A 22,225-nucleotide genomic window follows, 5' to 3' on the forward strand; every position below is an offset into this window, starting at 1 on the left:
CTATGCAGCCATTTCCCAGAGGCTTCATAGAAGAACATCAGATTTTTATTTTTAATTTCTTCTGAACTATGATATAGTATGTGTCTACTTAAGTATTAGAGAAAGAAAAAAATTGGCATTCAAGGAACAGCTATGATTAAATGACCACACTTTCCCAAACACTGGCATTAGAGTGACTGTCTTTGAACTCCACTGTTTGAGCCTGGCCATTCCCTGAAACAATTAGACAGAGATAAGACCTTAGGGAGCATTCCAGTCTCTGTGAATGAATTTCTGTATCACAAGTGAGTTTTACAGTAACAATTCCTAAAACGGGACCAGAGAACACTCATCTTTTCCACAAGGAGAGCAAAGTGGGTGGCTCCCAGATGAGGATAGTACCACCTACAGCCTGTTACTATTTGAGCAGCATTACGTGGGCATAAGCAAACCGATCATGCCCATTACATAAGAAACAAGTACCCATCTGGATCTCCCATAACTGTTACTTACCTAACGAAAAATCTCTATCGATCTTCTTCTTGTCCATTCCACCTAAACATCCATTTTCACTGAGAGAGATGACACGCTTGGAAACAGCCCCTGAGCTTGCCAGTTTGCTTCCTCTCTCCTCTGGTACCTTCGACAGCTTCTCCTCATCCACCTCCTCTCCCGAGTCTGCGCTCTTAATGCTCAGGCGTCTCATGCGCGACACAGAGTCAACTTCCTTCATGCGCACCAAGCGATCCATGGCAGTCCGGCTGGGTGGGGACGTGAGCTTGCCTTGGAGTGTCTCTATCACTTTGGAGGTGCTCCTCACTCTCTTTTCTGAATGCTGATAAGCAGCTGACTTGCAAACCAAGTTTTGGTCCTCACCTTGGCTGGGACTCACAGGCTGTTCAAGAACTTGCTCAGTTACCAGTGGTTTAGCATTGGCTTCCTGGAGAGTGGCCTGGCTTTCAAAAGGGTATAAAGATCGCCCTCCGGCTCTGACAAAGAGAGCACTCTCTGTCCAGCCACACTTTCGTCTGCCTTCATAAGAATCTTCCTTTTTTCCTTCTTTGTTACTTACTGTGTTCCCTATTGTTGATGACTCAAAGTCCTGAGCACTGTTTGAAGGGCTAGTGCCTGGGTGGGGCTCAGCACGGTCATCTGGAAGGAGAGACTCCACTGCTATATCTATACCTAAAATTCTTGCAGCTCTTGCCTGCAATGACTCATTCACAGGGATTTCCACTGCATTTGCATCTGAAGAGTGATCAGAGTTGTTAGCACCAGGTTCTGGGGCCACATCAAGTCCTACTGACCTCAAATCTGGCTCAGAGCACCTTTGGTTCCTCTTTGTTAGTGACAAGCATACTCCTGACCCTCTCTCTAATACCCTATCATTTGTGGGAGTTGCACATTTGCTCAGTTTAACAAAGTCTAGGTAATTTTGGTCTTCACTCATCTCCTGCAAGACAGGGTTATTGAAAGGATTACTGTGACATGAACTACTTGAGCTACTGGACAAAACTCTTCTGATAGGGCTCTCATGAACTGGCTGTTTGCTTGTTCTGCTCTTGGCTTCCCCCATCCCCATTTCTATCAGTCTTCCATCTGCTGGCTTGACTCCTTCACTGCTCCCTCCTGGCTTTGAAAAGCCTTGAGAGCCACCACATCTTAGCTCGCCACCATGCTCTGTCCCCATGCTCCAACTTTCAGACTTACTTTTAACCCTTCCTGGCCTAATTACAGGCACCTCTGGCACAACCATTTCTGATTTCCCACCATGTTTTAGCTCCTGGCTTGATTTCTCATTTCTGGACTCACTCCTGTGCATAAAGGCACCTGACTGCAGAGGAGCTGCAGCAGTTTCCAAATCTTCTTCACTGCTTGTGCTCTCCTCCTGCCCTTGCAGCTCCTTGTTAAAACTTTCTAGCTCACTTATTGCATCCCAGGGACGGCGACTTACAGGTTTCAACAGGAACTGCCCAAATGGTTCTGTACTGTTGCAGGGAGCACCTGGCTCTCCCTTAACTACATCTCCCTTGGAAAGAAGGCCATTTTCCCTCTCTTGGACAGGCACAGGCTGGCTCTGGTGGGCTTTTGGGGAGGGAGACTTAAGGACTGAGGTGGCAGTCCTGGAAAATGCACTGTTGCTAGACTGGCTGAGGTGAGTCTGGCCCTTCATACTGTAACTGTTCTGTCTGCAGCTTCTCTCATCAGAAGGTGACCCTGTCTGTTTTGCCCCCACTGTGGATGTTGTACATCCTGGGAGTTTTGGAGATAGCTGCTTGCTACTATCAGGCTTCCCAGGCTTTGTACCATGGAAAAATTCTGGGCTCTCAGGTTCTTCAGAGAAACTTGTCTGCGTCTGCTGGTCTTTGTACTGATCACCTGGCCAGGAGCCAGAATATTTGAGCTCTCTGTGTTTTGTAGGCTGAATAAATCTGAGGTCATTCATTTGTTTGAACTCTTCTGGTCTCCACAGCTCTTGTTTTTGTAACTCATTTTTATTGGTCATGCTTCCTGTAAGCGCTTGTAACTCCAAGTCTGTTGAAGACATACTTAAGAGACTTTGTTCTTGCAAAGCTCCATTGTTATCAAACCTATTCTTATCAGGGCTCTGAGTTATGTTGTTGTTCCTATCTGTATCTGGCAGATTGGATTCTGATTTAACTGGGATGGATACCAAACAAAATATAGTTTCATTCATTTTTTTCTTTGAACTCTTTTTGCTCTGCATCCCAGTTCCAGGTTCAAACTTTTTCACTTTTGTAACAGTCTCACAGGTGTTGTCCATATGTGAATTTCTTACAGAAAGTTTGCCTTTCGTGTACTCTGTGCTGACTTCGTTGCGGGGGCTGTGATTAGTTGCTCTACAATTGTCTCTTTGGTCCGGCAAGGCACAGTTTTCCTGATCTCGGATGGATGGTGCCAACCATCTGTTGCTATGCGGGGAGCTGTCAGAAGTTCTTTCTCCCTTCGCAGAACTGGACAAGTTTGATGCATCCACAAAGGCACTGTTGTACTGTACTTCAAGATTTCTCTCTTGCAAAGCACCAGAACTGGGACTACGTGCATTTTCAGTGTGGTTAGAGTTGCCCTGCAGACCTTCCAGTGGTGCAATTTTAATGTGTCGTATCCGAGGATCATCAAAGGGAATGTACTGAACGGAACACAGGTGGTCAGCAGGGCGCCTTGCATGGCTTTGCTTCCCATGAGGAAAATGGTTGTCTTTGCAAGGGTCACCCCCCACTTCAAAAGTATTCATTGCTGGTCGTTGGCAGGGGACAACCTGCTCTGCAGGACCCTGTGGGTCACTGCTGGCGCACGGGTTGGTTTTAGGCACTTCACTGAGGGAACGGGGGGTTACGTGTTGGTGAGGTGGGGATTTGTAAGAAGGAGGAGGTACATACACTGGGGGCTCCAAACCAGGGTCTGGAATGCCAGCATCTTGCCTTGGCTCATTGACTTTGGCTAAGTAGGAGACAGGTTCCTCTTTCTGGTAGTGGTCCTGGAAACCCACGGTTTCTGCAGGTGCCCTAGTCTGCCGCTTCAGTTCATAGGATGGAGGCTTGAGAGGTCTCCCATACTTGGGCTTCACCAGGGGAAGGACATTGCCTCCTGTTCCATGGTGCTTGGCAGGTTCCACACCCAGTCTGTTTGGGGGATAGGAGGGGGTTTTAGTGACACTGAGTGAGTTGTTACTGTTGGTCAGGGAGGGCATTTCCACGCACCGCATGCTCTCAGGTGAAAGGACCCTTGGCAAGGACTGCGATTTCCCCCTGCTCTGGGTGCTGAGTACGTTGTCTCCCAGGGTCAGCGAATAAAGCTCTTGAAGCAGCTTCTCCCTGTCACCCTCAGACATTTGCCTCCCCACCTTTTTTGGCTGGTTCCAGCTCTCTATTTCCAGACTTTGCCATTTGCAGGCGCTGGGCATTTCACAGCTTTCCTGCAAGCCGCTTCTTCTGCCATACCCTGCACCCGAGCCCACCTTCAGCTGGTTCTCCTTGGGGTGCCGGGGTGCCCCTGGGGACACAGCCAGGCCTTTCATCTCCACACTGGCCTTCTGGGAATAGCCCAGTAGCACACTGAAGTCCTGTCCTCGTCTTCTCCAGTAGGCCAGATCTTTATCACTCTTGGGCTGGGAAGACCGTGCTAAATGAGGCCTGTCATAAGCCCTGGAAAAAAAAGCAGTGTCAGAGGCAGTGTGCACAGGTGCCTGTTCTTTCTACCATGGGTAAGGCCATTAGGAGGTCAAATGATGAGTTATGCCAATGGGGTTTTGTGTAATCTATTTGCAACCAGATGACAATTTTAATGAGAGGATTTAAAAGTCAGTCAATTAACATGGGTAAAGGAAGGGAAAGAAGCTCTTCTGACAGGTTGTTAGCTATGCAAAGATGTTAGAAAGAGAGATAAATGCACACAGTTACCTGCTGTGCAAACATGCACAACTCTCCTTGATGGACATTAGAAATTCCCTGCCCGCAGCAGGAGGCTTGGAACTAGATGATCTTGAAGGTTCCTTCCAACACAGACCAGCCTCTGATTCTAAGATATCATTCTAACACCAGAAGTGACTGTCTTAAATTACTTCTGTATCCTGCTAAATTAAAATCTATAGATGTCAAGGAGATTACTGTGGTATTCAAGTTTAATAGAATTCCAAGAAGCTGAGGTAGAGAGAACAGGTAGGTGTCTATATCGTAAGATTTCATAAGATATAGTCTGTAAGAAACATGATTTGCATCCTGGTAAAAGTGCTGAAATTAAACATGTCAGTTCCTGAATTGATTCTTGTTCATCTTTCTGAGGAACAAATTTCTTCAGGGTGCTTTGGATTAAATGACACATGTCACAACAATGGTGATGTATCAACACACTTCTGAATAAAACGGAACCAATATTTTAAATGTAAAATACTTCAAAAGAAGTATAAAATTCTTAAATAAAAGAATCCATCAGTGAAATATGAAAGACATTAGACATTGCAGATTAGAAATTCAGAACACAGATTTACATGAACAAAATAGGTTCATTGTCTGTTCTGAACAGAGTGTAAACTGTTTTATACATTTCTGCAGAACAAAATTGGTACTCTCCTATATAAATAATTAATTTTCTACTTGAATTGCATTCTGCTATTCTTGTACCTAAGGTGTCCAACAATATAACTGCCTTTACACTATGTGGCTGCCACCAGCGTAAGACTGGAAAGAAAAATCAAAATTGACAGAAATAGGACAAGTATGTAGATAGAACCCAAGAATTTCTTCCTCCTCCCTGCACCCCAAGGTATATAAACAGCGTCATCTGGCTTTTTTTTACTAAAAGCATGATCTATTTAAATGATCTATTTAAATAGGACTTTGTGAAGACATAATACAAGTCAAAATTCAGAATGAAAATTAAGCCATGCAGATCCACAGCAATTTTCTTTTATGTATATTACTTTCATCCTATGAGTCTAAAAGTTTAAAAACCAGACTGGGATAAGGAGCATCTTGTTCACATTAATTCAATTGGATTGAGATTGAGCTTCTGAACAAAATGTTCTGCCTCTGAAGCATGAAACACAGTTTGATTGCTGAACCCCAAGAAGGAACAGACATCTCCATTAATCAATGAAATATAACAGGACACCTCCTATATCAGAAGTGACTGTGGTAACAACAAAAACTTCCATGTGGAAACATACAGCTGAACAAATGTTGTTTTCTACCTTTTCATCTCATCCTCATACTGCTGTGGCACCATCTGTATCTGTGTTTACAAAATGAGGGGAGAAACAGGGTCCAATGAGAGTGAGGAGAAAATGAATAGGTTTGCTCTTTCTGATTGATTTTATCCATCATTGTAAAAGGGTCTACAGAAATTGCAGGAAGTACAGTTGTAGATTCCAAGATCAGAAGAGACCATTAGAATTATTTAGTTTGACATCTTGCTCAGCACAGGCCATCAGACTTCTTTGAGATGATTCCTGCTTAAGTGGTAGTGTCTCTTAGAAAAGCACCTAAAAATTCTGATTTTTAAATATCCTGTGATGTTGCAAAGCTTAATTCACCATTAAAAAGAACCCCATAAAATAACCCAAAATTCTTTTCAACAGAAAGCAAGCTCCTCCATTTATTAAAAGCTGTTAAAAGGATTAAATTTATTTTTAAAGGTTAATAACTAGGCTCCAGTAATGAACTTTAGAACATGATACAATCCATTGTGTAACCTGTACATCATTGCAACAAGACTGTAAGAAAGAAATTTAAAAAGAGGCATTTCGAGCATTTTAAACCTGATCCTTTCTAAGATCTACTCATAGGACAGACAGTGTCTGTCTCTCTAAATCCTGGCTGAGGCACTAGAAGTGTTTACATAGCCAGCCTCTATCAGGGACCCTGTAAACTTGTGAAGATGACACTGCACTGTACGGAGGGAAGAGGATGCTCCAAGGAGCCTCCAGTGCAGCTCCATCCTGAAGTCTCCTCTGCTCCCAGTGATGGAGAGCAGCTCCTGCACACCTGCATGCAGCCATGGCAGGCAGGCACAGCACAGCCACCCTGCCTGTGGCCACGGCTCCCTCCTGGACGGGTGCCACTTCTGGCTCTTGCAGTCCATCAAGTGCTGGAAGGGGAAACTTCCAAGAGCCACTCCAAGTTTAAAATGCTTCACTGCAGCCTCCCCAAAGGTGAGGTGGTGCATATCACTAGAGAGGAGACTTCAGAGCCCCTGTGTGCAGCAGCTCATCTCTGACTCTGCCACTCCACAATTCTGTGTCTCTCCAGGATGTACCAGTGCTGATGCACAATGAAATGCACACCCAGACACAGCAGCTTCCACGTGCCTGACAGCTGGGAGGAGGATGGAGGCAAGGATGGAGCAGTCCCGTGGCACCAACTGTGGAGATTTAAGTTCCAGGGACAGAGTGGTCCCAAGGGATCAAGGAGATGAGTTTTAACATTATGAACTCTCTTCTAACAGGCCTGCTTCTAACGAGTATCACATTTGCTCTCATAAAATGCTTTGAATTGATTCTACATAAAGATTCTACATAAACCCCCAAAACTATTTCTAGCTTTCTGTGAATTTTAGCCCTTTACAAGAAATGAGGCCAAAAGTCTAAGCTGCACTGGTTTATGACCACATTTCACTGAGCTGTCTTGCTCAGAGCCATGGACTGAAGCTGCCTTTTTCCCCTAGGGTGATGCTGGACCAGCAGGACCTCACATGATGCAATAATGGGGCCAAAAGTGAAGCAGCATGGCACAGGCATCCAAGTCCAAAGCCTGCAGAATGAGGCCACTGCAGGGCTATGTAGGCAATGTCTGTCCCTGTTGCTGGCTGCCAGCGTGCAAGTGGAAGGTGTTGGGCACTCAGTAGCTCATCCTGCATGAGCTGTAGGCACTGGCACAGCCTTTGTGCCCCACAAAGAGCACTGTTAACAAAGTCAGCAAGGTGGAAAAATTTTCAGAGGGCTGTTCTGGACGCTGGCAGCTTCTGTTCTATTTTGAGATCCTATCCTCACATACACTCTTCTGAGACCCAGCACTGGAAAACACCAATATGCTTTTCTAGTTGTTCCAGCAGGTGATCTCATTAATGATATCTATTTATCACTAAATTTGCTAGCAACTAACAGTTCCTCCCACACAAACAACTAAGCAAAGTGCCTCTTCTCTCTACTTAGAACAGAATCAGAAGGGAATTCTGTGCAGAGAACTCTCATCTATACCCATAGGATCAGCTTTCCCTTTTTTTTTGACTTGTCTCCTCTTCCAAACCTTTACTGCGTGGCCTCCAAATGCTCAGTTAAGCAAGGACAGCCAGGAGAGGCCTCCCATCATCTGCTCCCTCACACTGTGCCTGAAGAACAATAGGATGGAGCCAAACATCCCTTCCCCATTCCACTGGGGCATGACTCTCCCCTCACCAGCAGCAGGAGCAGTGGCTATGAAGCCTCTACCCTGCTCAACAAGGTTTGATTGGCAGAACAACCCCAATAAGCAGAGACAACAGCATCATCCCCTGCCATCACAAAACACCACAAGCCCTGCAAACCTGCCTGCAAAGGCAGCCACGAGCCTGGCAGCATCACCCACTTCCACGGTGTATGGGAGAGGATTAGTTCCATCAGTGGTGTAAACAGGAGTATGGTGTAGAGAATTCCCTGGACAAGGAGCCTTAGCCATGCTCAGAGTTGCTGTGGAACTGTCACCACCCCTGAAGTGTGTCACCACCACACACACAGCCTGCTCAGGCCCTCTCCTGCCCTGTGCTACCTGGGAAAGCCGCACCAAGAAAGGGTGGCAGGAAGCCTGTGATGCCCAGAGAGAAACTCCCTGGGTGGTCATCTTCTCTTTGGGTCCCAATTGTCCCCAGGTCTCTGCAGTGTGCAGCACTTCCCCAGCCTGGGAACCAGAAGCTGATTTCCCAGAGCAGTCCAGAAACCAAGAGCAATATCAAAACATCTACTGGAGCTCCCCATGGCCTGCCTGTCACCGGCCTGAGCACACCCAGCAGGCCACCACAGGTATCTTCTCTCCAGCTCTGGAGCAGCTCACATGCACATGGCAGCCTTGTGACTTGGGAGGGGACCTGGAGGGGCTCAGGAGCTGACAGGAGGCACTGCAGTGCTGAGGCTTCCCTGGATCCAGCCTGGAGAGCTCCCTCCTCTCTGCCCAGCCCAGCCATGGCTGTGTCATGCCCCACACCAGAGGCACTCCACACTCCCAGGCATGGCAAGGAAGGGATGATACAAAGGTTTTTCCAGCTGCTAGTACCTTGTTCTCAGTTCCCAGTAGGCTCACTGCGAATCAGATCTTGCTGTAGCAGTAATAGCAAGAAAATATTTCTATTTTTATGAAAGTGTGACAAAGCCATTTCCAGGGTCGTGTTCCCTATGTTATGTGGAAAAGCCACTTTTAAAAACCAGGATTAATATTTAACTATGCTGTAGACTGGCACGTCCCACCCCCTGCATTTAGGAAGAGATGTTTAAACTGTTAGAGAGCATTATTTGATCTCTAGCCAAGGCCAGCAATTACAGATATCTCTGCCATATCCAAGATGTGGGGCAGAAGTGTGAGCCCTGCAGATGCACCAGAGGAATGGGAAGCAGGGAGGCAGCAGCCCTCCCAAATCCCTGTGCACCCACACAGGCTCTGACAAACAGGCTGCAGGAGCAGCAGTGCTGTGGCTGCTTCCACCTCACACAGTGAGATCCTCTTCACAACAGTATTTCTCCACATCAAACTGAGCATCAGCTTCAGCACCACTGCACACTCTCTTCCCCTGCTTCAAAACCTTCTTCCCTTTTATTCTTTTTCAGTATCTTTCCTCACTGTTTTTTGTTGTCCCGTTTACTTCATCCAAAACATACCAGAAAGGACTCTCCCAATTACCCTTACATCTGTGTTCTGTCCTTCCTTCTCTAGAATGGATGGTTCCACCTGGAGACCTTCCTCAGGACTTGCTGTCCTATGACTGCTTTAGAGGGCTCACATCTCTTCCTGCCCATTATCCTAACTGGCAACCAGCAGCCATTCCTGCTCCAGGCAAACAGACTTGCGAGGGGAAAAGATGTGAAGGGAAAGAGCAGACAAGCCCAGGAGTAAGGGGACACATGGCTTTGCCACATGTTACTGAAGGTCTTTGTAAGAGGACAAGCTCCCAAGGTGACAGTGTTTGCCCTGCTTTCAGTTTCAAGCCCACTCGGCAGGAGGAAGGGGCTTTTCCTTGCAAACCATCGTCACACTTGGGCTGGCTTCCAGTCCTGCTCGAGCCCCTTTCCTTTGTCCATCTGCAGCCCTCAAATAGCTGCAGAACAATGGCTGAGTGTCGCTGTGTACACTCAGCTCTTCCTGCCCAGCCTGGTGTGCACGTACTCGGTGCTGAGCAAGCCATGGCTGCACAGGCACGTTCTCTGGAGTGACAACAACAGCTTCCACTGGCTTGGAGTTGTTTGTAAAAGAAGTGCACAGGCACCCTCTCATGTTTACTCCACGAGAGCAGCCTTAGGAGAACAAGCAAGTCTTCAATGAATGTAGGATCACCCACCAAGAGCTGCATGTGGCTGAATCCACAGGAAAACCTGGGTGTGTAAGTGGCAGAAAAAGCAGGGTGCAGTTTTCAAACTGAAGAAAAGGATGACTTTTTTCTTTTTCTTTCCCCCTGTGCCGAAACTAAGCTTTCCTAAGTCCATCAGAAAGGCCTTTCTCATTAGTAAAACATATTTTCCCACACTCAGCCACTTCCCATTATCCCTGTATTCCCAAAGGCCTTTCTCTAGCAGAAGGTGAATGGATGTGCCACTGGATGTTGCTATCCAGTGAACAGAAATGGTTACTGGGATGGGAGCAGGAAAGGATCACAGGAAGATGGTGTTAAGGGTTAGAGTCATGATTAGTTATCTGTCAAGACCAAAAGAAAGAGAAAGCAAAGCCATGGCATGATGCTGAAACTTACCCCCCTTCTGAAGTATGAAAAGTGGACAAACCCTGAAGGTCATGGTGGTAACCAGGACCTGCTTGCCTCCCTTGGCTCCCATGGCTGCTTTCAGTGCTGCTCGAGCTGGTTTTCACCAGAGGCCTCTTGCTGTAGGCCCCAGCTCTGGATTCTGCTTCAATCCCATTCAGTGCTGGTCTCTGGGCAGATCTGCTCCCCGTGGTTTCATGCCGGTATCCATCGTATCTGTTCTCGTATGAAGCAGGGGGATTTTTCGACAATTTGTATCCATGAGAAATCAGAAGGTCTTCGACACTGAACATGTTGTGCTGGATTCACTCACAGCTGTGCCATCAGAAAGCTCTTTCCAGCTGGACCCATCACTACAAAACACAACCAAAAAGGCCACTCAGACAAGAAAAGGTCCCTTTGATCAGCTGGTAGGCTCAGGAAGCTAGGAGTCTCATCTCCACTACTCAGTTTTTCAGTCTCTTAATAAAATAGAAGAAGCAAAGTGCATGCAGATGCTGATGAATCATGTGCTGTCCTTCCCTAGACAATACACCTCCCTGCACTCAGCCAAGCAGCAGATGCTGTGCTGCTGCTGCTGACTCAGTCCCTTTCACTCAAGAATTCACTGGTGACTGCAGCTTTCAGGTTTCACAAATGCGACCTCAAAATAAAAACTTTGCACTGGAGGTAAGCCTACAACTTGAGTAGGCACTTCCTTAGACAACTATTTTTCTCCAGTCATGGAGAGGTGTGCTCTGTATTATGTTTTAAGTTGCTGCAGGAGGAGGGGGTGGATTACAAAGCAATAAGCCTCTCCCCATAGTTCTGCATATTCCAATTAAAAAGAAATGTTCACATGAACAAGGACAAAATATGCATAAGAACAAAAACGAATTATGCAACCACATGCGAAACCCAGGTAATATCATGCAATACCCCAGCTAAACAGTCCTTTTTACAGATTACTTTCTTTTCTCCCTAGATTGGTCTGCTGCAGTCCTCAGCTAGAATAACACAAAACCTAAGATTTCAAGTATGCTGTTTTTACAGCACACTTCCATTGTGCAACATGACTATAAACAACACGTGATGCCCATGTGTATTGTGTCTCAAGGATCTGCAAGACACAGGATGGTGAAGATTTTTCTTCCCCAGTGACAGCCCTCAATTCTGTACTGACTAGAGCACAGATCCAGCAAACTGAATTAGCTGGCTGAAAACAGTCTCTATTGTCTATACCACTCTCACAGCTTGTAATGGCAATTATAGAATACCCATTCTTCCAGGGTTTTAAAAAGTGTGGAAGGAAGGTAACGTTCTGTTCTGAAGGTTGTACAAAACAATGGACCCATCCTGATACATTCCTCCCTGTTTGAACTGTGTTAACAAAAGAAAGAAATTTTTAAAAGGTGGATAAAAAGGTAAAACACACAAAACACACAGAAATAGATTTATGTAAAATATAACCACAAGATTCTTTTCCTTGCATGAAGAGTTCATTTAACACATCTAGTGAGTACTGTGTGTCCTTAGCAGCAGCAGGTCCACCTGAGGATCATGGGCCCTGCACTAGCAGCTGCTTAAGAGGAGACTGTCTCTGCAAAGATCATTACAAAAGTACATTTTATACACTGTCTCTGATGCTCTTCCTGGGCATGAAGAAAGGGAGAAGGCCTGTTCCTATTGTTCACAAGGATTTACCTGAAATGGAGCAACTACTGAGATGGCTGTTCCATGTTTATTAGTACTAAATCTCTCAGGCTACACATACACAGAAGTGGATGTGTTAGCACACCATATAAACCAGTTTCTGTGCTGCAGCACTCCATGTGTTATGGCCACTCTTTGCCTATCCAGTGCCCAACCCATTTTCTGTCCCACCTTGACTCCTGGATGCTGTGCCAGTTGTGGAGCCAGCCTGGTGTGCAGCTCCAGGCACCCAGGAACCATCTAGCTACCCCTGCACTGCCCACACTGGCCACAGCACTCACCCAAGCTGAGCTCACAGTATAGAAAAACAGGCACAGTTGTTATGCAGAGCCACAATTTAACCTGGAACACTGCAAAAGTGGCTTTCCACCCTGAGAGCCTCCTGAACACCTAAACCGGTTTGTCCCTAGAGCTTAATGAATCTCCTCCCTTTTCACACATGCAACACTACACACCCTTCCAAAACAGAGAAATAAAGCTCTGTGCTGAGGATATTAGCCCCTGCTAGAACAGAACTCCAAATTCCCAGTAAGAGCTCTGAGTAGATGCACCAGCAGTAAGTACAAGCATGCAGAAAGCAGGGAGGAGAGGGACCCTTCCCTCATGGAAGGAAGGGAAGGCTCTGTGGGTTATTTTTGAATGCTGACCTAAAAAGCTGATTTTCCATCCACCCCCTGCCTGGACTGTGCAAGGAGCCAGGTATGAGCAGAGCAGAGGGAACAGCTGGCTGCTAGAGCTGTTCAGCTTCTAACAGGAGAAAGATCCAATGTGACTTCCATAAACAGCAGAAAGCCCATCGAAGTGCTCACAGGTGCAAGGAAGAAATGTGCTTTTCCTGCTGTTAGAAGGCTGCTTTGGAGAGGAGTTTAACCCCCTCTCTGCCACGCACTGCAGCCATCAGAGAGGCAAAGCTGTGTGGGTGAGAAACCTCCAGCCCATGGGGTTTACTCTGATCCTTCTTTTGGCACCAGTGGTGAGGAGCAGCAAGTGGAAGTGTGCCATGAGGAACTGGTATGACTGTCTCTTCCTGCTCTGCAAACTCACCATGCGTGGAAGGGGAAACCCCATGGTTACATGTGCTGGGGAGGCCCATCTGGGAGAAGGATGCTATCACTATGCCCAACACAACACCACAATGGGAATAGCCAAGGGGGAGAATCCTGCTCCGTGCTCATGGCACAAGCTCCAAGGAGCCAGTAGCAGTGGTGGCAGGTGGCCACTAGTTGGGACATTGTCAGGACACAGCCTCAAAGGATAGTGCAGAAGTCATGGGGAAGTAGCATGTCCTGCACTGGACCTGATCAGGGACAGGGAAGCCAGAAGTCCTGCCTGATCAAAGCTTGCAGGACATCAACCATGTCAGCACCCATCATGTGCAAGGATGCTGGCCAGCTTTCTGAATCTGGCTAGAGTTCTAGGACACTCACCCCACCCTCCCTTAGATAAATAAACCTAAAAAATAAAATCAAAGGAATTGGATTGGCAGGAGTAATAAAACCATTGCTGCAGCATTCTATGTAAATAATCTGTCAGTCTGGACCGCAGAGTAAAGGCTGTGCAGAGCTTCTAATTTGAGGGAAGATCAACAACGCTGCAAAACAGTTTGTTTTTCCAGCCCTCATTTGTTTTGTTTGCCAATGACATCACTGCTTTCTGATAGGGTTTGCTTCCTGAGGATGCCTGCTATCTTGCCAGTGTTTCCGACTTGTCCCCGGCAGCCGGTACAACTCTGCAGAACATTGGAAACAGGGGCCAAGCTTTTCTCTGGAAACTTCTCAGCAGCACTCTCAGATGCAAAGAAACAAGTGTGAACGGCGGAAATCAGCATCAGCCCCCATGTAGGCAGACACAATGGAGACCCACGGCCTGGGCAAGAGGAACACAATGGGATCGGCAGATGGAAACGCCATCAGAGCACCTCACCTTGGGGTGCTCGTTCCAGGAGCACGGAGCTCACCTCCGGCCTGAGAAAAGCCCAACGCACTCCTGAAAAACACCCCAAAGAAATTTGGTGCTAGTTTCCTCTGAGCTGCTTCTGGGACTCATTCTCAGTGGGGGAAACACATTGTTTTCTATTTATGATCTGCCTTTGTCTGCAGTTGTTTTCAGTGGCAGGAGTTCCCAAGCCTTGTTATTTCGGGGGGTACCACCACCATCTGTATGATGACCAGTTCCAGTGATGGTGAATGCCAACACCTGCAGCAATGGCAGAAGCAGGTCTTACCTCTGTGCTCTGAAATGACTTGCATGGCATTGAATGCATGGTGCTCTGCTCCATGGTGCTCTGAGCAGCCCCTTGGCAGGCTCCTTCCTTTAGCCCAAGTTCCACAGAGTGGAACAGCAGCTACACATTGGGTGGGAGACCAGGAGTGACAGAGGAGTTGGTCCTGGCTGCCCTCTGTGTAACATCTCTCCTGCCCTCCACTACTTGAAATGTAGGGGAAAGTGGTAACCCTTTCAGTGGCTGAATACAACCCCTGAAATCCTTCTTGAGCATGTTTTGCCCTCCCACCTCTGTAGAACTACTTAGAACAATAATATAAATGATTTTGTACAACTTTAAAGAAAATAAAACATTGAAGGAACACGATTCATGCTGCAAAATGAAGCATACAACATCAAGAATTGCCCAAATCAAGGACACACAATTTGCTGCAGTCTCTAATTACGTGACTTGAGGCTACTGAATTCTGCAGGACTCTGTGCTTGATTGGTGTGCAGGCTAGGTGATGGCAGTTCTTCCTGGCCTGTCTCTACAGCAGCTATTCAAACACTGCTTTGAAGATATAGTTGCTAACAGGCATCTGAATTACAAAGAGTATTGTCTAGATGGGTCACACATTAAACTAGCTTATCTTCACTCACATCTGGGTGACATTATTCTCATTTCATATCAGACATGTGCCAGACAGAATATTTATGCAGACAGACTAAAGTGAAACAATCCTCTCGACTCTAGGCACCCAGTCTGAAGTGCTTACAACCTGATTTTTTGAAGGACTCAGCTCTAAAAGTGAATTAGGCACAAAACAACTGCTGCAAGAACCTAGTGCCTCTGCACATGAACCTAAGTATGGCAAATAGCTGTCCACACAATGAAGACACAAACTCATTTTGAGATGAGCCAAAAAAAATGGTTGCAGTAATTTGTGTACGGTGCTTTCCTCCATCCCTCTGTCCATCTAATCCAACTCCAACACTTTTGTCCAGGAAGCCCCATGTCCCCCCCACCCTGTTAACTCCTCACCACCATGTAACCCAGTGCCTTCATTTCCCCCTTCCCACACTCACCAACACTTCTTGCTGTCCTCCCCCTCTCCTCCAGGATCCCTTCTCTGCCCTCCTGTCTCCTGGTCCCACCAGTTGAGCCACTCTTCCCACACAGCCCACCACTGTGGCAGTCAGCCCATCCTTCCTCCTGCACCCCTCACAGCTTCTGCTGGCCAGCCCTCAGTTTGCATCCATCACCCCAATTTCCTCCTTCCCCATCTGATGAAAACCTACTGTCCTGTCTACACTTCCAGCAGAAGAACCTCTGTGCCTGCTTCCAGATTGGAGACCCCATCTCACCTACACTGGAAGAAGCAGGAGCTGTCATTACAGGGATGCTCCCACTCCAGCAGCACAGCCCTGCACAGGCACGTTCTGCTGGCACATCCCTTGGAGCAGTGAGGGCACGAGCACAGGGCTGGGTCACCCGTGGGCTCCTCAGCACCAGAGGCTGGGCTGGGATGGATGGGGAGAAAAGTCTTCAGAAAATGGAGTAATTCAAAGCAGAGTCTGCCAGGAACACGCACAGATGTCTCCAAGCCTTGTCACCAGAGATCCTGTTCTTGAACATGATGGCACCGCAGCTCTTAATCAAAAAGCTGAAAGATTTCTTTTCTTTCCCCTTTCTAATGTGGGCAAAACAACATTCCTTCTTTCCTCCCCTCTAGTTTTTCTTGGAAATGGTTGAATTGGTTTAGCTGACAATATTAAAATAAACCTAGCTTGAGAGAGAGACACAACCTGAAAGTCTCAGATCAAGTGATAAAAGCCTGACAGACTAGAGCAATGGAAAACAGGTTCTTATGGTTGTTTCAATACTAGATGGTGCTACTTGCTCTGTCTAAATATAACCCTGAGCTATATCCCTGGAGAATATCTAAGGCTTTGGACATTTTAATTGCTCCTGTTTTCTCACTCTGGCTTTGCATGTATGCATATAAAACAGCCTATCAAAAGCACATTAAACATGGTTTTTACCTTGCTAATTTCATCTTTTGCAGGACGATAAGGTCAGATGGGACTGTAACCAGCAGGCTGCAGTGGTGATGTGCATGCAGCCACCTCAGAATGCCATGCCCCTGCCCACAGAAACAGCCAGCACCACATCCACTGACTTGCAGACACACGCCCCATCGGGAAAGATAAAATTAATGTTTTTGAAGAGCCTCCAACAATAATGTTCACTATGATCAAATGTTAGCTATTTAATGCAAAGATACTCTAGAACACAGGAGAAAGAGACTGGAGAACATTAATGTAAGTTGGATGTATCCAACTTGGTGAGGCTTAATTAAGCATAGGCTAGGAGTAAGGAAGGAGGAGGGAAATAGTCAGGGCTACCTCCTAGCCATGAGTAAATACCTTCTAGAAATTCTCAAAGGATAAGTGAAGGGCAAACATATTATCCAACTTCAAACAAAAGGGGGAAGGAGACAGATCTGGGGTATCATAGACCAAACAGCCTTGCTTTGATATCAAATCAGACAAATTATTATTCAATTCCCTTGTAAATACTTATAACAAATGTTGATTATCATGGAGCAGGAGGGAGCAAGTGTGCGATCCAAGGAGAATTTCCATCTCCCTGCTTGCTGCCTTGCACTGCAGCTGCATCCACTCCCACATGATAAAGCCACGAGAAAACAGAAAATACAGACTTGTCAAGAACAAATTAAGCCTAATCTATTTAATTTTCTTCTTTGACTGAGCTGGGAGCATAGTGACTAGGGAGGAAAAAACAGCACAAGTCACACGTTGGAATGAGGAAAGCTTTGATGAATGCATGTGATAGTCTTATATGCAAACCAGGTGAATACAACTGAGGTATAATTCACTGTGGGCAGGCATACAAATACTTCAAATATCTACTCAAGGAACAGTAGCAAGTCCAATGGCAACCTGAAAAGACACATAAGGGGAGTGCCTGGGGTCTTGTTCTACTCAGTATTTCCATTAATGACTTGTAAATTAGGAGGAAGATTACAATTACAAATCTCTAGGGAATGCTTTGAGCATTTTCAGGGATTAAAATTAGAATAAAATCTTAATAAATCAAAGACCCAGTCTGAAATGAATGATTGAGATTCAATACAGGCAGGTGTAAAAAAACATGTTGAAGAAGAAGGATGTCATGCAAAACAAAAAGAGGCAGTACAGCAAAAGAGTCTCTGGGGCTATAGTCATAAAGAGGGATGACATGATTTGACTCAATGATCTTAGAGACCTTTTCCAAGTTTAACAATTCTATGGTTTCATCATAAGAGCAGTGAATAAGCTTGGAGATATATCAAGACGAGCATCACACATCAGGCTCTTTACTCCTCTCAGCCCCATTTCCAGTTTGTGCCCTACCTCAAGCAAGATGCTCACAGGAATGATAAAAGATTTAGCTAAGTGTGACCCGTAGAGAAGAGGGTACAAGAAGTGGGCTTGTTTAGTTGGAAGAAAAGTGTGGAGGAATGAGGGTGAGAGAATGAGAGATGATAACAAGTTTTAAATATGTCAGGCTGCTAAAAGGCTGCAATAATCTTGTCCTACTCCCTGCAGAAGTGGATTACCAAAGGGACTGGCTTAGGAAGCAGCAAGGGTGATTTAGATTAGGTATTAAAAGGAACTGTCTAGCCATAATGATAGTTATTGACTGTTTATGCTGGCAGGCTGTGAATCAATACAGGTTTTCAAGAACAGACTGAATGAACATCTATCAGAAGTGGTGCAGATGAAGCAATCCTGCCTGAGAGACAAGGGATTTGGGATGGAAACTAAACTTTGTAATATTCTTTCTCTACCTTTCCCCCCAAAAATGTCTTGTTCTGTTGGCATGCCCCACACATTTTCAAGAAAATCAAAACTCTTTCCCACAAATCTCTCAGTGTTCAAATAACCACCTCCCCTCAAATACAATGTGACTTTCTCCTCTATCCCCATCCCCCTGCTACAACTCCCCCTTTCCTGACATCTCTGCACTGCAGGGAGGAGTGAGGGGGGTGCTAAGGGACTGCAGGTCTGGCACAGGGGTAGAAAAAGAAACTTTGCTTCCCCTCCAGGGATGGGAGGGACAGGGAGGCTGGGACACAAATCACACACCACGGGTTGAAGGCTCCTGAGCAGAGAAGAGGCAGCAGATGAGAGGAGGCACCAGAAGGGGGTCCTGACCAAAGGACTCTGATCACATCATGGATACACACCAGGCAAAGCTTCAAAAAAGTTTCCATTGCAGCCAGTGCTGTACTGAAGGCTTCAAAGCTGCTAGTGCTACATGCATAATCATCTCTGCAGACTACATGGGAGGAAGACAGGCCAAAGTCTTTGCTGGAAGATAAGCCAACTTTATGTTGGTTCTGCATGTCTTCCCAGGCCAGTCCCTCCCATCCACCTCAAAGAAATTAAAAAGAAATATGTGCATTTTTGTGTTCAACTCTCATTACCTGCGGGCAGGAGAGTTCACATTTTTTCTCTAACACAAAGATTCACAGACAGTGAAAATTACAGCTCACATCCTCTTTGCATTCTTTGAGCAAAAAGACCTCACTGAAATCCTGGAGGAACTGTGCCAGAGAACAAATTAATGATACAATGTGTCTCAAATAAAATTAGGAAGTGGGAAGGATGAGAGGAACAAGTCTTAAAGAGTTTATTTAACTCTCAGAAGGTAGTTATTCCTGTCTTGTATCTCACCGGTGCAGATGCATCTGCAAACCCACCATGGCATGATCTGCCCCAGCATCTCCTGGGGCAGATCTCCACAAGTGACAGCTGCTCTTCAGGTGCTGCTGTTTGTTGGGAGCTTTCACACTCTGCTTTCTCGCATTCACCAAGGAAAAAGGGTAGAGAGAAAGAGATTATTTTTTTAAGTAATGTGGGTGTTTGAGTATTGGGGTCACACAATGCTGAAAAACATGTCTGACTGCACATGGATGGGAGTTGGTATCCAAAATAAGTTTGATTTTCAAATTTGCCATGGACCAATCCAGGCCTGACTGAGCACTGATAGGCTGAGGCTCTTGAGCATCCAAATAGATGTAAATGCCTAACAGGGAGAGAGGACATCCAAGCAGGCATGGATACCACTGTTTGTATTAGCTGGTTTTCAAAATGTCAACAGCTGGCTTTCACTGATGACAGACCAACACATCAGTCCACTGAAATTGGCCCAAATTTTTTTTCAGAAAAGGAGCAATTGTTAAAGAGTGCTCACTGATACTCTGTGCTCCAGATATAACCAGTCCTTACACCAATTGGCAGCATATGGTGTATTTCCTCAAATGACAGCTTTGTCTGTCACAACAGGAGAGCAAAATAGTACATTTATTACACAGAGAGTAATTAGTCAACTCTTTGCCTCCCAAAAAGGAGGCTGCAGAAGAGGATGCTTTATAGGACTCAGATGAATGTTTCCATGCTGTTCACAGTTTTGTATGGAGCAGTTCACTCTGGTAGAACAAAGCACAGGGAATCACATTTGTTGCTCACATTGTAAAATCAAGATATTTTGGGCTGATCATCCTACCTAAAATACCTATGGGCAAAGTCCTAATAAGCTACTCCCACATTAAAACTTCATGAATAAGCATTATTTTTTGTATTTTTAATAGAAAAGCTCTCCATCTGTACAAGAAAAAAAAAAAAAGGATCTCAATAATAACTGTATTAAATCTGTCAAAGCAAAAATTTTTAATAAGGGATCTATCACATGGCTGAACTTCTTTGAGGTGACAGTGGCATGACTTCTAGAGCCCAGGCTCTGTGATCAAAAGGATTACACACATTAGCATCCTACTAATCACAGCAGGACAGGCCAGCCCATCAGGCCAGGACTCACGGAGGAGGGATCCATAAACAAACACTTTCTCCTGCTCACAAATGTGGCTGGGAGCAGAAGTGTTCCAAGGTTGGTGTGGTCTTCTCTTCTTTCAAAGAGATAAGGATTGTGTCTTGTAGAGTAAATAAATTCTCAGCAGAGTCTTACACATCTGTTTGTTCACTCATTTTCGGACACTACTATCCTCTCTTGTGTGTTATCCCCTTTATATTACCCCTGTACTATAATCAAATGCCCTCTCTTCCGGACTGACCCTCTGCTTCTTCCTGTATTACAGATGCCTTTGATCTTTCCTTCTTGGATCTGTGTGTCCTGACTGGTAGTCTCAGCAGGATTTCCCCCTGACCCCTTGCTCTACCAGAAAACAAATGCCAAAGTAGCATTTTCATGCACTAGCACAGAAGAAAACTAGACAGATGCTTGAGAAGGCTGCACACGATCGATGTTGTGCTGCTGAAGAGCTGTGTGTGCTGGGCAGGGCTGCCCAGCAGTGAGGGAAACCCAGGCTGGTGAAGGGTGACCCACTTCCTGAGCACAGATAAGCCCTCTGGACCAACAAGGTGAGCAGTCACCATCACAAGTGGGAAGATGGACCATCCTGGAATTCCAGAAGCAGCTGTTCATTTTTCCCCCTTCATCACACTCTTAGTGACTTGCAGGGTGCTATGAGCATTTTCAAAAAGCAGAACCCAACCTTTAACTTTTTTTTTTTCCTTTTTTCAACTATCTCAGATTTTTTCTCTTGCCTCACCATTTGAGGCAGTCCAAGTTATGGCTGACAAATTCCATTAATATCCTAACTGTAATACTCTTGGGCAAAGAGGCTCCTGCGGCTTTTCCCTCCCTGCAGGCACTGCCAGTACCAGAGGAACTGAGGGTTATTTCTAGGTAGATGTGAAAAGATGCCATCAGTTCACACAGAGACCTTAACAATCGCATCAGGACTGCTGAAAGGCTGACCAACCCCTTCCTTCACAGCTGGAACTGGTGAGTAAGTTTCCCCAGCAAGCCCAAGCCCACTTGCCCTTGCGACAAAGCACAATAACAAGATTGCAGAAAGCAAGATAACCCTTCCACTCAAGGATCAGAAAACAACATCTGTTTAAAAACAAATAAACTGGTGTAATGGCTTCAGCAAGAGACCCAGAGGACTTTAGAGATGTAGCTCGTAGCTTGGTCAACACATTGTAAACGGCAAATTACAAGAGAACAATTGTTTCATACCAAGCTCTCCCACCCCTGAACTCCCTCAAGGTTAATTAGGATGGCCTCTGGCCAAATTAATTAGAGGAGAAGATTTGGGCAGGACTTTGCTATGCACTCATAACTAGTTCCAAGGTGACCAAGAAGTTCAGAAATGCCTCACCTTCTAAGTAGAGCTTGCTTGGCAAAAAACAAGCTCACATGTGCCATGTCATTCTTCTGACAATCAGGAGAAACACTTAAAAGTCGTGTTTCCCTAACTAACAGCTAACGTGGAAGAACTTTCTGCATCCTTCCCACTGAACAATATGCCCTTGTTTATTTTCTGTGTGCTTTTTAGGTCATAAGAGGCCAGTGAAGTTATGCATCTAAAGAACAATATAGTACTGTAACATGCCAGTTGATACACACAGCCTGGCAGACCCTGAAAGATCCGTCTTTTCCAAGAGCTGGCAAAGGCATGTTGCAGTGTGGAGAAACACTTAACATCACCATAGGAAGGGAGGATGCAGAAGGGCCCAGCCTTTGAAATGACAGACTAAATTGGTGTTTTAGTTGGTATTCTAATGTGCCCTGATGGTGCAGCTTAGGGATGATCCTGCCTTGAGGGGCACAGCCATGCCCAGCTTCTCTACCCCACGGCAGCAGTCTGCCTCAACTTCCTCCTGCTGCCCAAAGCATCCTTGGAAAAGGGAATAGCTGGCAGGACCACACTTTCTCCTCCAAGTGGTACCATGGTGAGTGGTAGAACTGCGCAGCATAGCAGGGTAGAGCAGATCTAGCCTCAGTGATTACAAACCAAGT

At 45.8% G+C, this 22,225-nt stretch overlaps 1 protein-coding gene across 6 annotated transcripts in view; it reads right to left on the bottom strand.

Annotated features, from left to right (window-relative positions):
- The window catches only part of JCAD (junctional cadherin 5 associated), a 62,126-nt gene that overhangs the window by 6,804 nt on the left and 33,097 nt on the right, over positions 1 to 22,225 (bottom strand). For 3 of the 6 annotated variants that reach the window (XM_063149094.1, XM_063149113.1, XM_063149103.1), the window contains exons 2-3: positions 10,426 to 10,787; positions 493 to 4,145 (exon numbers count right to left, since the gene is read on the bottom strand). In XM_063149094.1, coding sequence (XP_063005164.1) covers positions 493 to 4,145; positions 10,426 to 10,727 — 3,955 coding nt within the window. In that variant the 5' untranslated portion in view covers positions 10,728 to 10,787. Of the gene's footprint in view, positions 1 to 484; positions 4,146 to 10,425; positions 10,788 to 19,074; positions 19,096 to 22,225 lie in introns of those variants that run through there. The other 3 variants (XM_063149117.1, XM_063149137.1, XM_063149127.1) reach the window with 3 other exon arrangements.

The sequence above is a fragment of the Melospiza melodia genome, chromosome 1, assembly GCF_035770615.1.
Source record: "Melospiza melodia melodia isolate bMelMel2 chromosome 1, bMelMel2.pri, whole genome shotgun sequence".
NCBI lineage: Eukaryota > Metazoa > Chordata > Aves > Passeriformes > Passerellidae > Melospiza > Melospiza melodia.